This window comes from Meriones unguiculatus, chromosome 16, assembly GCF_030254825.1.
Source record: "Meriones unguiculatus strain TT.TT164.6M chromosome 16, Bangor_MerUng_6.1, whole genome shotgun sequence".
Taxonomy (NCBI): Eukaryota; Metazoa; Chordata; class Mammalia; order Rodentia; family Muridae; genus Meriones; species Meriones unguiculatus.
Genome location: NC_083363.1, coordinates 44,417,466 through 44,432,223, shown reverse-complemented (window position 1 = coordinate 44,432,223; position 14,758 = coordinate 44,417,466). Strand labels below are relative to the sequence as shown.

At 41.6% G+C, this 14,758-nt stretch overlaps 1 protein-coding gene across 8 annotated transcripts in view; it reads left to right on the top strand.

Moving 5' to 3' along the window:
- Positions 1-10,519: 10,519 nt before the first annotated feature.
- The window catches only part of Pkhd1 (PKHD1 ciliary IPT domain containing fibrocystin/polyductin), a 453,258-nt gene continuing 449,019 nt past the window's right edge, over positions 10,520-14,758 (top strand). For 5 of the 8 annotated variants that reach the window (XM_060369716.1, XM_060369717.1, XM_060369712.1 and 2 more), the window contains exons 1-3: positions 10,520-10,739; positions 11,687-11,998; positions 13,150-13,284. In XM_060369716.1, coding sequence (XP_060225699.1) covers positions 13,230-13,284 — 55 coding nt within the window. In that variant the 5' untranslated portion in view covers positions 10,520-10,739; positions 11,687-11,998; positions 13,150-13,229. The remainder of the gene's footprint in view (positions 10,740-11,686; positions 11,999-13,149; positions 13,285-14,758) is intronic. The other 3 variants (XM_060369715.1, XM_060369714.1, XM_060369713.1) reach the window with 3 other exon arrangements.

The following is a 14,758-nucleotide window of genomic DNA, read 5'->3' as shown; positions in this document are numbered from 1 at the left end:
GTGCTACCTCAAGATCCATGTTCGTAGTGGCTTTATTTGTAATAGTCAACATTTCCTTTCTAAAACAATCACCAGAAGAGGGCTCCAGATCACATTATAGATGGTTGTAAGCTACCATGTGGTTGCTGGGAATTAAACTCAGGACCTCTGGAAGAGCAGCCAGTTCTTTTAACCTCTGAGCCATTTCTCCAGTCCCAATGCCTACACTCTTGATCTGCACATATGCACAAAATTTATATTTCTCTTTCCATATCAAAATTAAATTTGTCTTAATATTTTGGAGGTATATTTATTGTATTCTTAATTAACCTATTTCTTGAACATTTTTTTGATGGGAGAAGGAGAGAGAATATGAAATACTAAAGATGTAACTCAAGTCATGTACCCATTATTTTATTTCATCAGAGCTTTTATAAGGGGAATGCAGAAACCTCTCATTTCTTGATATCAGGTGTAGCTACACACGCTTTGTTTGTTTGTTTGTTTTTTTTTTTGTTTTTTGAGGCAGGGTTTCTTTGTGTATCCCTGACTACCTTGGACTTACTTTGTAGACCAGGCTGGCCTTGGACTCACAGAGATCCACTCTCCTCTGCCTCCTGAGTGCTGGGATTAAATGCATGCACCACTATGCCTGGCCTTGCTGTATATTCTAAGCTGTCCTTCAACTTTTGATCCTCCTGTCTCAGCCTCTGAATGTTGTTAATTACAGGCAAGCAGCACCACTCATAGCATCAACCCCTATGTGTAAGAAAACTAAATGACAGTCTTCTTGGCTATGTTAGTTTTCCTTGACTGCTGTCACCAAATATTGCAAATTCAAGGAGTTAAAACAACACTGATTTATTCCCATACATGTTTGAGGATGAAAGTCTGAGGTTTTTCTGTCCAGGCTATAATGAAAGCATTATAAAGGCTGACTCCTCCTGAAGGAGCCGAAGGGGATCTCTACCTGTTTATTTGTTTATCTCCTTCCACCTGCATTCTTTCTATATGGCTTCTCTTTTATAACATACCAACTTTAATTATACTACACTTTTTAACACTGGCCCTGATCTTCCTCCATCTCTCTCATGATGAGTCTTAGAATGTTCTGGGCCTAAATGGGTCACATCCTCATCCTAAGGCCCTTGAGTACCCTTTACTCTATATCACATCACAGGCAAAGGTTATGGGAGCTGTTAGAGATTCAAGGAGAGGGGCATTCAAGTTTCTATATTGCCCTTTGTTTGTTTCATACAATTTTATGTTTTTCTTTATTCAAAATAGATTTTTTCAAATAATATATCCTGATCATGGTTTCTTCTCTTCCTATTCCTCTCAGTTCCTCTCCACTTCCCATTTCCTTCAGATCCACCAGCTTTCTCTCTCCCATTAGAAAACAAACAGGCTGCAAGGGGATGATGAGAATAAAATAAAATAAGATAAAATGAAAACTAATGCAGCAGAGCAGGAAAAAAAAATAAACAGAAGAAAAAGAGCCCAAGAGAAAGCACAAGAAACAGAGATCCAGATCCACTCATTCACACACTCTGGAATTCCATAAAAACTAACCTGGAAGCCATAATACATATGCAAAGGACCTGTAGGGTAAAGCAAAAGTAATTAAAATAAAATAAAATAATATAATATATATTTAAAAGTAAAAGTCCTGAAAGGACATTATAAGGAACCTCTAAAATGTTGTTGAGTTTATTGGCCATCTACTGCTGGGCTACCTTAAGAGTAGTTTGTGGGGGCTAGAGAGATAGCTCAGCTGCTAAGAGCACTGACTTCTTTTCCAGAGGTCCTGAGTTCAATTCCTAGGAACCACATAGTGGCTCACAACCATCTGTAATGGAACCTGGTTTCCTCTTCTGGTGTGCATGAAAACAGAGCACTGATATGCATAAAATAATTCTTTTTTTTAAAAACTCAATGAAATTTAAAAAAAGAAAACAGTAGTTTGTATCCCCAGTGAGACACTCATGATGGAAACTAAATTTTCATTTGAAAGTGGATATCAGTTGGAATTGCTTCTGGGTTAAGGATAAGGCCAGGCGACCATTTCTCTCTTAAGCTCTTGGTCCTCAACTGGTGCAGACCAATGCAGGTCCTGTGCATGCTGCCTCAGTCTCTGAGTTTATAAGTGCATTGATCATGTTGATCTAGAGGGCCCTGTTTTCTTGGTGTCCTCCGTCCTCTCTGGCTCTTATATTTTTCTGCCTCCCCTTTTAGTGAGTTCCCTGAATGTAAGGGGAGGCATTTGATGGAGACAGCCTGTTTAAGGCTGATTGTCTCAGCGCCTTTCATTCTCTGCATGATGTCTGACTATGTTCTCTATTTGTTCCTGTTGCAGGAGAAGGTTCTCTGCTGCTGATGGAGCAAGACACTGATGTGTGAGTATAGCAGAATATCATCAGGAGTCATTTTATTGCTGCCTGTTTTCCTTTTCAAACAATAGTATTTGGTTTTACTCTAGGTCCCTTGGCTATCTAGTCTTGGGTTCTTGATCACCCATGCAGTGACAGGTATGGGCTCCATCTCGTGGAGCAGACTTTATGTCAAATTAGGTTTTGGTTCGTTATTCCCACAAGCTTTGTGCCATCACTGCACTAGGATATCTTCCAAGTAGGACACCATTGTAGGTTAAAGGGTTTGTGGCTGGGTTCCTGTTTACATTCTTTTGGTAGCATGTAAAAGTACCATCCAATATCAAAGGCATTAGGGCACAAGGGTGAAGGTTCTTTGCAGGCATAAGTTCAACATCTCCCTTCAGTGAGATGTGAAGGTGTTGTCTTCAGCAATGGGGCCTTGCCATCACTTTTAGTAGAGCAACATACAGTCTTGGCAATGGCCTGGGTTGTTTGGGGACTCCCATGGGACACCTTTAGCCAACATCTCAATTAGATGCAACCCAATTTCCACACTGTAGGGTTCCTTTGGTGATAAGAACTGCTCAGTTGGGGCCCCGTCGCTCCCATTATTTGGTTATTTCATTTAGGTTGCCTTCATGTAGGTGTATATTTTAGAAAACTTCTACTGTTTTGGTTTTCCATACAACCCCTCAAATGACCCTTAATTTTAGCTGTCTCTTCCCATATTCCTTAGTCCCCCTCTTTCCTTCCTCTATTCACTTTATCCTCCTGTCTCTACCCAGCTATAACTATGGTCTATAGTAAATTTAAAAGGTATGGCCTAACAAATGTTTATTATTAGGCTATAATTATTACAGCAGTTCTATTTAGCCTGCTATCACAATTAATAAGACCCAGAAACCTGTTAAATTTTATAATTGACTTATTTATCTTGGGCTGAGCAGATATTTAACCTACTTTGTCTCAATAACCACAACATCCAACTCACAGCCCCCATCCAATGCCATCCTCCTGACCAGCCTCATCTGGGCTACCTTTCATCCATAATCTTATGAACACTTGCTTCTATTTGGTATTTTTTCCATCCACACCATCTTTGGAGTCCTTCCTTCCAGCCCACATGGTCTCTTCTCCATGCTGACCCGTCATGGCATCTTCCTACCTCCTCTCTTCCTGTCCTGTATTTCCTGTGCTTCTCTTGAACCCAAAGTCCAGGGAACCTTAGCCACGCCTCCCCCATTCCACCCTGCCCAGGTTTTAGGTCTTTAATCAACTAATCAGGTATAATGTCTTAGGCAGATTTATACAGCAAGGATAGGTTTATCCAGGCAGTAACAAGATTTTGAGGGCCGGTAATTAGCATCAAAATATGAGCATCAGACCAACCCCCAACACTATGGATTCTATTTCTCTTTCCTAATGAGATCTATCTGCCCCTACCCTACTCATTACTCTGTACCTAACCACTGCAATTCTATATGGATTGTAGCTTAGCTTTATCATTGACTTAACAATTAATATTCACATATAAGTGAATGCATACCATGTTTGTCTTTCTGGGTCTGGGTTACCTCACTCAAGGTGATTTTTTAAAATTCCATTTACTTACAAATTTATGATGTCATTTTTTAAAAAACAGATAAGTAATACTCCATTGTCTAAGTGTATCATGTCTTTATTCATCTGTTGAGAGGCACTAAGTTTTTTTTTTTTTTCCAATTTATGGTGATTATGAATAGAGCAAATTAATACAGTTGAGCAAGTTTCTCTGTGGGAGGATCAAGTCTCTTTTGGATATATGCCCAAGAGTAGTAAAGCTGGAACTTGAGGTAGATTGATTCCCATCTTCTTAGGGAACTGCCACAATGATTTCCATTGTGGCCTTACAAGTTTGCACTCCAACCAGCAATGAGTGTTGCCCTTGCTTGATAGACTTGTCAGCCTGAGTAGTCAATTGATTTTAGCCATTCTGATGGGTATAAAACGAAATCTCAAAGTAGTTTTGATTTGCATTTCCTGGATGACTAAGGGTGTTGAAGATTTCTCAGCCATCTGAGTTTCCTCATTTGAAAATTCTATGTTTAGATCCATTTCCTATTTTTAATTGGCTTATTTATTTTCTTGATAAGTAGTTTTTTTTTTAAAGAATTTATATCTTTTGGATATTAGCCCTCTAATGGATGTGGAATTGGTAAAAAAAAAAATATTTTGCCTTTCTGTAGGCTGGTTTTTTGTCTGGTTTTTTGACAGTTTCCTTTGATGTACAGAGGCTTTTCATTTTCATGTGGTCCCGTTTATTAGTGTCTATGCTAATGGTGTTCTGCTCAGAAAGCCCTTTCCTGTGCCAATGAGTTCAAGGCTATTCCTCACCTTATTTTCAAACAAGATCAGTGTATCTGGTTTTATGTTGAGGCCTTTTATCCATTTTGATTTGTGTTTTATGCAGGGTGACAAGTATGGATCTGTTTCCATTTGTTCACATGTACCATTTGTTGAAGATTCTATCTTTTTTTCCAGAGTGTATTTCTGGAAAAAAAAATCAAGGGTATATAATTGTGTGGGTTTATGTCTGGCTCTTCAATCCAATTTAATTCCACTAGTTAATGTGTCTGTTTTTGTGTCAATACCATGCTGCTTTTATTACTGTAGCTTTGTAGTACAACTTTAAGTCAGAAATACCTGAAAATCTCCAGCAACTCTTTTATTTTTCATGGTTGTTTTAGCTATCCTGTTGTGTGTGTGTGTGTGTGTGTGTGTGTGTGTGTGTGTGTGTGCTTCCATAGGAAGAAAATTAAGTGTTTCTTTTCTGAAAGCCAGTATCTGATGGTTATGGCTTCATTTGGTAAATATGAGATTTTTTTTTCTCCCTGTGGTAGAAAGTCACCTGCCTTGGCTGACAGCTGCACATCTAGGATGGACATGAAGGGTTGTGACCATCTATCACACTGTGGGGACAAATGGACATTCTTGGCGTGGTTTGCAGTTGGGTCTCCAGAGCTGTTGTGTACTATCCTGAATGGAGAATTTAGCACTTCAAAGTGCTCCCTTCACATCTCTGCCTTGGCTATGTGCCCCCTTTGAAGTTCTATACCAGTTGTTGTCTATAAATAAGGCATTGCCAGTGCCATCAAAGTGCTGAGATGAAGAGCATGGCTCATTTACTTAGGGGGCTATTGCAAGTCCTGCAAGTGCAGGAGTGTGGTAGGGAGTGGCCTTTGTTTCATACTCCTCCTCGACCTGTCTTCTACTCATACCACTTTAGTTTGGTGTATAACCTACAGAGAGAGCAATCAAAGCTGCCTCTTGGCAGGCTCTTGCTTCCCTTTAACAAGAAGGAGAGAAAAGAGAGAGGGAGAGGGAGAGTTTGGCTCAGGGCCCAGTATCCTACATCAGTTTAGACTTTTCCTGAGCAGAAGGTAATGCCAGGGGTCTTCCCAGGGGACTGTACTAATGATACCAACTGATGCTGATTGGACTTCTCATGGCTTTTTATCCCAGGCTTTCCCATGTGATTTTTATCTCATGGCAGGAGCTGAAGAGTAAGGAGTTCTACTTTGCATATGGAAACTGGGGCCTTGGAGAGTTTAACCAGTGTTATCCCTGGCTGTCTTACTTCTAGGTACACATAGAATTGATAATGTATGAAATTAAGGACAGAGTTGCTCAAGGTGAGGGTAACTGTCCTTGGTTTCCAGCTGCATCAGCTATCAACTAGAATCCGTATTGTAGATGGCAAGACCTGGGCATTCCTGTGACCCACCCATAGTTAAGTATCTTGCCCAAGATTACAGGATAAGGAAGTTGTAGACATGAAGCCTTCTTTATCTGATATGTGATTCCACATTAAAATAAATATCACATTAAATTCTAGTCCTTCTGAAAACACTTCAGACTGAGATCATCCTTGCCTCAAGGATATATTTTTTCCCTCGCTATCTTTCTTCCTATCCTAGGTTGGTTTTCTGAGCCCTGAGCAGACATTCTTAGGCAAGGTAAGTATTGAGGAAGTGGACTCAGGAGATAGTTTGTAAAGAATCTGGGCTGGAGAGGCAAACTGGCATATAGCCTTGCCCTGAACTCAAGAAGCTCCAGAAAGTGAAGTGTTGGTGGTACCCCTTTCTGAGGGGTGGGGCCTTCTCTTTCACATCCTACTTAGTCAAGAGACCTGAGCACTTGAGGAAAAAAAATAATCATCACAGTAGTTATCTACAAATTTTATATATATATATATATATATATATATATATATATATATATAATGTATTTTTTTGAGACAAGGATTTTTGCATAGCCTTGGCTGTCTTGTAGACCAGTATGGCCTCAAATCAGAGATCCACCTGCCCCTGCCTCCCAAGTGCTGAGATTAAAGGCATGTGCCACCACCACGGGGCAGAAGTACATGATCTTGTGGGCATTCTGGGGCAAGATGGCTTCTGCAGCCTGAAGATCAATCTCTGGAAGGCTCAACTCTAAGGTAGCACAAGCGATAAACAGGTGCACCAGCCCAGCAAAGGGGTAGAAAGTGGGTGCCAACACCCCCATCCAATGACTTCACCCACCAATTCCATTTTTAAAACTCTACAAACTGGGAACCTCAGTCATCATTGCTGTCCCAGTAAGCTGCGCTCTGTTACTGGTCAAATTCTGTTTATCTTTATTTGATGTTCGTATGGGAATTGTTCTGCGTCCTCAGAGCTCTGGCAGCTGCTGGAACTGGAGCTGCTGTTAGTGGTTTTAGTGCAGATGTAGTCATCACCGTTATATTTACTCTCTTCTTCCTCTAGAACTGTTACCAAACCTCGTTTTTTATTTCTATGTGCATTTCCCTCCTCTACCACTCTACATCCTTCAGGTATCTCTTCGTGTCTTCCAGTATCATTGGATAATGTAAAAATATGGACTTCCTTCTCAAACTTTAAGTGGTAGAACACTATTTCTGTGGCATGGCTGGACTCCTCTTGGTGAGATGGCCTGTTCCCCCTAGCTTCTAGCGCTTCTCATAGCCACACAGATGTGTTTAGCTCTCTCAGATAACTACTGTGATGGTTGATATGTATTGCCAATTTCACTGGATCTGGTATCACTGGAGGCACACGGCACTGGGCATGCCTGTGATGGAGTTTCTAAATTCAGTTAGTTGAGATGGGAAGATTTTTCTCAAAAATGTAGGTGGGCTGAGGTCCTGGGCTGTATAGACAGAAAGATGTGTGTTGAGGTCCAGCATTCATCCCTGCTTTCTGATTGTGAACGGACTGTGAGCAGCTGCCTGAAGTTCTTGCTACTGTGCCTTTCCCACCTTAAAGGATGGTCTCTCAAGCTGTAAGTCCAAACAAACAGGATAAAGCCATTCTGGTGAGTAAGTGAAATCATAAAAAAGTTAACAGAGAGCTTGGTAAAGCTAGCAATTATTAACTATTTGCAGCAGATGCCTGATGTATGTATACCTGGTGACATTTTTCACTCACACATTCAACAGATGTCTCCTGAGTATCTACTGTGCTGAGCTTCTGTGAACCACATGGATACTGCTTTAAACTGTTCCATTCAACTAACCCTCAGAGACCTATGACCCAATTTGACAGTGGTGGGAGAGCAGAAACCTCTTTGAAATGCTGAGTATCTAAAGCCGGGCTTAGCAGTACAGGCCGTATCCATCAACTCAGGAGGCCAAGGCAGGGGAATTTCAAGACCTGCCTGGACTACAGAAGGGAGTTCAAGGACAGCTTTAGCGACTTGGTAAGACTTTTGTCCTATAATAAGAATTAAAAAGAGGCCTGGGTTTAAACTCAGTGGCAGACCACTTGCCTGATATGTTTGAGGCGCCAAGTTCAATCACCAGTACTGGAAAGAGCATTGAGTGTTTGACACATGATTCCCTGTGGTTTTTAGTTATGGTGGTCAAATGTGGAATTGCTGCTGCCTTCTTAACCTGCCAGGCTGCCTATCTTCTCAAGTAAGGTACCTGAATCGCTTGTTACGCTTCTGATAATTGACCCCCAGCCCCAGTGACCTGACAGATGACTTGATGTCTCCATTATTCTAGTGGATTTTCCTCATTTGTATCGCTCATGTGATACCGGACGCCATGCTGTTTTCACCGTGCAACATTTTACAGAAAGGGAGCAACTATTTTCTTCCACTTTGAAAATCATTTAGGATATAAAAATCTGACAGCCTTTACAGCATTCCACCGCCATAGCTAGCATTCTACCGGGCTATAGAAATGTGCGATTTACCATTTCAAAACCAAATGTGAGAGACATTTCTGAAAGCTCAGTTGAGCTTCTAGACCTCAGTAAGATGGTATAAAACAAACAAGTGTTATTGCTCCCTGCTGGTGTGGTTTATTTTAAGTTCTGCTGAACCTGGGAAGAGAGAAATGTACTGTAATTCACAAGCTGACATATGATGTGATGTTCTGTTCTCATCTCTTACAGAGATGTGCTCTGAATTCAAAGAAAAGACTGTTTCTCTGATTTAGGAGACACTGACTATTGCAACATCTGTCTCGTTCGACACAGCAGGACTCAAACTGGGGGAGCAACTGAAGCATACCCATTCTGAGTGCCAAGTTATAGAAGGTGTTTTCTTTTTTCTTTTCTCTTGGAATAAGATCAGTCTAAAAATATGACATGTCCCTTAAAACTTATTTTTAAATTTTCAGATTTCATGGGATCAGTCATCCTGACGTGGGACTTTCTCTGTTTCAAAACTGGGACCCCTACGCACTGTGAAAACTCCAGACCCCGTGCAAATGACATTATGTCATGGCTTTCTGGTGACTGTATCAGTGGCAGGCACTTGCTCCTGTGGAATACCCTAGGGTGGTGATGTCCTTAGGATGACTTAGGTAGAGTGTGTGACACCTCCTGACACTAGGCTGCAGAACAGCTGAACAGCCTACGTCATGTTCTGGGTGCATAGGCTTTACAAGTTAGTTCTGCCTTCGACACCCCATGGGCTCCATAGACTCTGTGACTCTCCTGAGGAAGGTGTAGGTCTCCACAGTGCATCTGCTGGGAAAGTAGCATTACTGTTATTCAAATAAGGCACAGAGCAAAAAGGACTTGGGGTAGAAGCAATGAGGACAAGTTATATCTGAGTAATTCTGTTTGATGGGAAAGAAAGTTTGTTAAAGAAAGTCTGACAGTAGTATTTTACCTTTAGGTTAGGCTCTTGGAGAAGGCTCATGCTCTCTCACAATTTGAGTCTGTGGTGATGGTGTGATAATAAGTTAGAGGGATGTGATTGCCTTTGTTTTGTTTTTTCATGAAGAAAAGAGGTCTGAAGAAAAAGGAAAGACAAGCTGAGCCAATCCCAGAAAAGAGAAAGGGGGATTTTCTTTTCTTTTTTAACCTTTAACTTTATTTAGTTGCTCACTTTACATCCCAATCATAGTCCCCATCCTCCTCTTCTCTTGGTCCCTCTCTTCTACCCTCTCCTGCCTCCCTCCTATCCTTCAGGAAAAGGGGGCCTATATATTGCCAATATGGGAAATTAGTTATCTTTTAGAGTATATATAACCTTAGAGCCCTAGTAGGAAATCAAAGGCATATTTGAGATAAAAATGTATTAAAGGGATTTCTAGAAGGGGTAGCCATGGTTTAGGAAAGGCATTAGGGGATGCTATAACTACATGCAAGCTACCAACAGTATGAGCTGTTAGCAGTGCTGGCCTGAAGATGCGAAGGAAAGAAAAGTACCTGAACTTGCAGAAAGAGCACAAGGGAGCAACAGTACTCCACGAAGGGAACTGTCTACTCTGATCCATTTGAACCCCTGGCTGTGCCCTATTTGTGAAACCAACAAGACATCAAGTATAGCGGTATAAGCGACGCAGACCGCCACTGAGAGCCCATAGCGCAGTGCACAGGATCAGGGCACTCATGGAGCTCCTTACCCTCCTCAGATGGTCTTGCTCAGCTCTCTCCTCACTCGCTGCCATCTCAGCACATCCTTTCAACCAGTGAGTGCCTATTGACTATGCTGGGTGGACTTTTTTTTTTTTTTCTTGTAATTCTCGTCTGAGACACATACAGTTAAGTGGAGAAAAATGTGATCAGCCCTTTCTTTGGGTCTCTAAGTAGCTAAGTAGCTCATGTTAATTATTAAACCTGCCCTAAGGTCATTTGTGAACTTTCACTCTGGTGCACATTTGGCGGGGACACAAACAAGTTAGGTGAGTTACAGTCCGAGGCGAAGCGAGCGGCCTGCAGGCTGTCCTGTAACCAGGTAACGCGGCATCGTTTAGAGAGGAAAGATTTCTCCTTTGAACCGCAAGACAGACACCGAGTCAGGTACTGTTTGATTCAGAGAAGTCTTCAGTTTCTAACTCTGCGTCTCCGGCTGTCTTTGCTGTGAGAAAAAGGAGGTGGGCGGTGCACGGTAAGAACATGGAGATTTTGTCTTTCTGGCTCCCAGAGGAAGGGGAGCTGGGAGAGGAGGGTTGAGGAAAAGGAGATCAGGGAGGGAGCAGGAGAAAATAAAGGCAGAAGTAGGGAGGGGACTTAACTGACCTTACAGCGCACCTCTCTGTGGCTGAAACAGTCTACTTAAAAAACACAGAGAGACACTGAGTTTATCCTTAGGAAGGACGAGTGGACTCGAACACCACCACACCCAGAAAAGTGGGATCTATTGTTGATATGACTGTTCTGTTTCAGAGGAAAAGGAGTACTTCTGAACTTAAAGGGTATTGAAGCCCAGTGTGGGTCGCATACCTCCATTGTTCTAGCTTGGGACTAGGCGTTAAGATGAAATATTATAAAACAATGTGCCCAAAGTGGATTACATGCCATTTAGAGCATGCAAGCCAGACCCTGAGCTTTCTGTCTAGGTATCAAATCCTCCTTCGTGCCATTCTTATGTGGTAGATGCGTTACTGAAAACTGGGTGCTTGCAAATTGAATTCAATTACAAAGAGACTGAAGAATGTAGGACATTTTGCAATATAAAAGAACTCTTGTTATGTCAGCACTCCTGTCATGCCTCAAAAGACCCCAGGTCTCCCCTTTTCTGGGTGACTAAGCACAGGCAAACAGACTCATTTTCTTTTCCTGGCTTCCGGTGCAATGTTCAGCATCTATTTGGTATGCAGTAAACCTTCCCAGTCCTGAACCAAATGTAAGTTGTCTATTTTATACCAGCTGAATCAGGACATACCTGTACGATAAATCCACTGAATTTTGGGAGCAGGATCAGACATTCATGTTTGAGACTATCTGGGCTTGTGTTTTCTGCAATGGTATAACTACAACCACATAGTGTGTTTTCTTAGCATTTTACATTATTGTATATGTAATAACATGGGTTTATTCCTTTTCGTTTTCAAGCTTTCAGAGAAACCCGGAGCCAGTGTTTTGGGAGTGTTTGTCTACTCACTTCTGGTGGGCACTTGGAAGCAATCTCCAGCCTTTCTAGAACAGCATGAAAGCTTTCAGCCAGACTGCGTGAATTCTGTTTTCCTTGGCATGGAGAAAAAGCCCATTATTCCAGATCTGTAAAATCAGATGTGCGATATTTAGATATGGATGAACTAATTAAAAATCTTTGAGTGCTACATCAGGCCTTCACACTGTGGAAATGGATGGCTGGTCCCTGGATCTCTTCCCAGTGCCCTCTGGAGAGGCAAGGCATGCATGGCGGTAAATAGACAGTAGCTGGCTCAGGCGCCCAGGATGTGAGCTGGCAGTTTGAGGGGAACTACTGAGGAAAGGTTCAGTTGAGAACGAGGCCGGGAGCTCATAAAGCCATGAGGGCTAGCAGCTTAGGTAGAGGCTGAGGTAGAGGCTGACGGAAGCCTTGCTTGCTAACAAGAAACACACTGTAGCTATCATGCAGGGTTCAAATCCAACAGTCATGGGACAGGAGGCTGGGGAATGAGAAAAACAACATGGACCCCTCTTAGGTTACTAGGGAGCAGAGGACTAGAAGTTCTATGATTATTGCTTTTTGTTTCTTGCACAGTGGTGAATTAATGAATGGTTTCAACATGCATTAAATAACTATTGAAACGAGATGAGCTGCGTCGTGATTTTCTATAATACTTTTCATATGCTCCCTCTCTCCTGAGCTTAGGAAGATGGTGGGTGCCTCTGGAGACACTAAGACTACATTATTTACTTACTTATTCATTTAATTATTTGAAATGTAATTACCTCTCTCCCTCCCCCCTACTCTTTCCCACCCCTCCCATCCCCCCTTTTAAACTCACAGCTTCTTATTCTTTAATTATTATATGTACATGGGTAAGTATAGAAATGCGATGAAAGGAGAAGTCTTCAGTTGCCTCCAGCTCTCCCTTTAGAGGCAAGGCCTTGTGCGCTTCGCCCTGTCCACGCTGGCACGTCAGTCAGCTGGTGCCGTCATTGTTCGGGATTTGTTTAAGCAGCGTATTATTATTTCATGGGTGTAGCTTTCCGGTCATATCTAGAGGACACTACCATGTAGCACATTGCCTGGTCCCGAGGCTCTTATAATCTTTCTACCGCCTCCCCACTCTCTCCATGTTCTCAGAGGCTTAGGTGTAGGCGTTCGTTGTGTTGTAGGTCAGTCCGGACTGTCACCCCCTTCCCCCCCTCAGACTCAGTTGTTCTTTAGGTTAGACCACTGTGGCTTTCTATAATAGTCTCCATCTATTGTGGAGGGAAGAAAAAAAATCTTTGATGAGCGAGAACTACCCCGTTTTGAGCTAGCCTTACGTTTACCTCATGTCTTTAATTTTCCATTCCAGTATACCTCATCGACAGTATACAGGCAAAAAAAAAAAAAATTATTTCACTTTATGTTTTACAAGGCACAAAACTGCATTGCGCCAATCAGCAGTAAACATGCTCCTAATAACTGAGCCATCTCAAGAGGCCTGAGCTAACTGGAATGATGCTTGCCTGGCTGACCTCTCTGCTGAGTATGGAATTACTACTTCTAGCAAGTAAGTAACAAGTGTGTGAACAGAGGACAGGTCAGACCACCAAGTGACGCTGGGATTAGGAAAGAAAATACTGCCTTGCTTGTAGACTATAGACACACACAGGTTTTACTTGCTCGCACAAAATGTGAGCGAGAGCATTATTTTAGAAAGAAGTCTTACAGTATCTCCTTGAGGGTCTGAAATAACAGTTGTCTTTTTTTTTTTTTTTCCTTAATGAGTTTTGACAAATTAGCAAACAATCTGGGGTTATTTGTTAAATATTTATGAATAGATATGTCAACCTTTAATGACCAGTGGGGTGGTTGGTACAATTCAAATATTTTAATAATAGCTTAACTTCTTCTATAATCCCTTTTTTTGGGCTGACATATATAATTCTTATTAGATTTTTTTGTTATATCTTTCCAAAGGGATTGTGTCTTAGTGATTCATGGCTGGTTGTATTAAAATCACCCTTTTCCCTATATTAATGCTTCCAGTTTCTCTTTGAGTTTGGAAATCCTCTGTATTTCCTTGTGACATTTTTGTTTTGTTTGTAGAAACGTATGTAATCACCTCTGGCGTCTCAGGATGGTTTGATAGGGTTGACAAGTTGATATGGGTGGCTTCCCATCATTTTTCGGTGTGTAGTGAGCCATCCACGTGGTTGCTCTACATAGTGCCCTGGGCTAGTCCGTAGGTAAGGTCTGGTTTATCCCTGAGATTTTCTGACATAGAAATGAAGCAGTTACCTATAGGTAGCATATAGGTAGTACATAACACTTTGCTTATCATCACATGGAAGTGCTGAGTGATTTTTGATGGTCTCCTTAAAGTGGCTTTACTTTGACCAAGACATATCTGGGAATGTCCTCAAAGGTGTCATTAAATGCAATTTGGCCTAGCATCTAAAGTTCAAACTCCTTCCCCCCCCCAACGTTTAACAGAGGTTCTACAATATTCTTGCTTTAGTCCGTCTATGATCATTCAAGGCAAAAATTATGAAAGTCTTGAATGCATTGGGGAGTCATTCTGATTATGTGTTCAAAAGGGCTTAAAAGGGAAACTACAGGGAGTCAGGAAGAAGAAAGGAAGCAGGCACATCTCCAAGAAGTTTGTCCTATTCCCAGGAAATAGCAACACAAGAAATAAGTAGTAAACTTCATATTTGGATGTGCCCATGTGACTAAAGAGTGGAAAAGAGAAGAGAGGCAATGTGTGTTCATAGGAACCAAGTGTCTCTTGAGACTATTTCTAAGGGAAGCAGAAATTCAAGATTGTCCTAATGAATCTGGATTGCTAGAATGAGAGTGGGCAAGTTTTCTTAAAGTAAGACTCTGAAGGTGTGTTCCCTGGACCAATAATGCCTGAACAGGAGTGAGCATTCTGAACCACAAACTCTCTTAATAGGGCCCAGTGATCCATACTTCATCCAGCTAAAGTCTACTTTAAAATATTGGAGGCTCCATTGGCTTCTATGTCCCTTCACAACTAG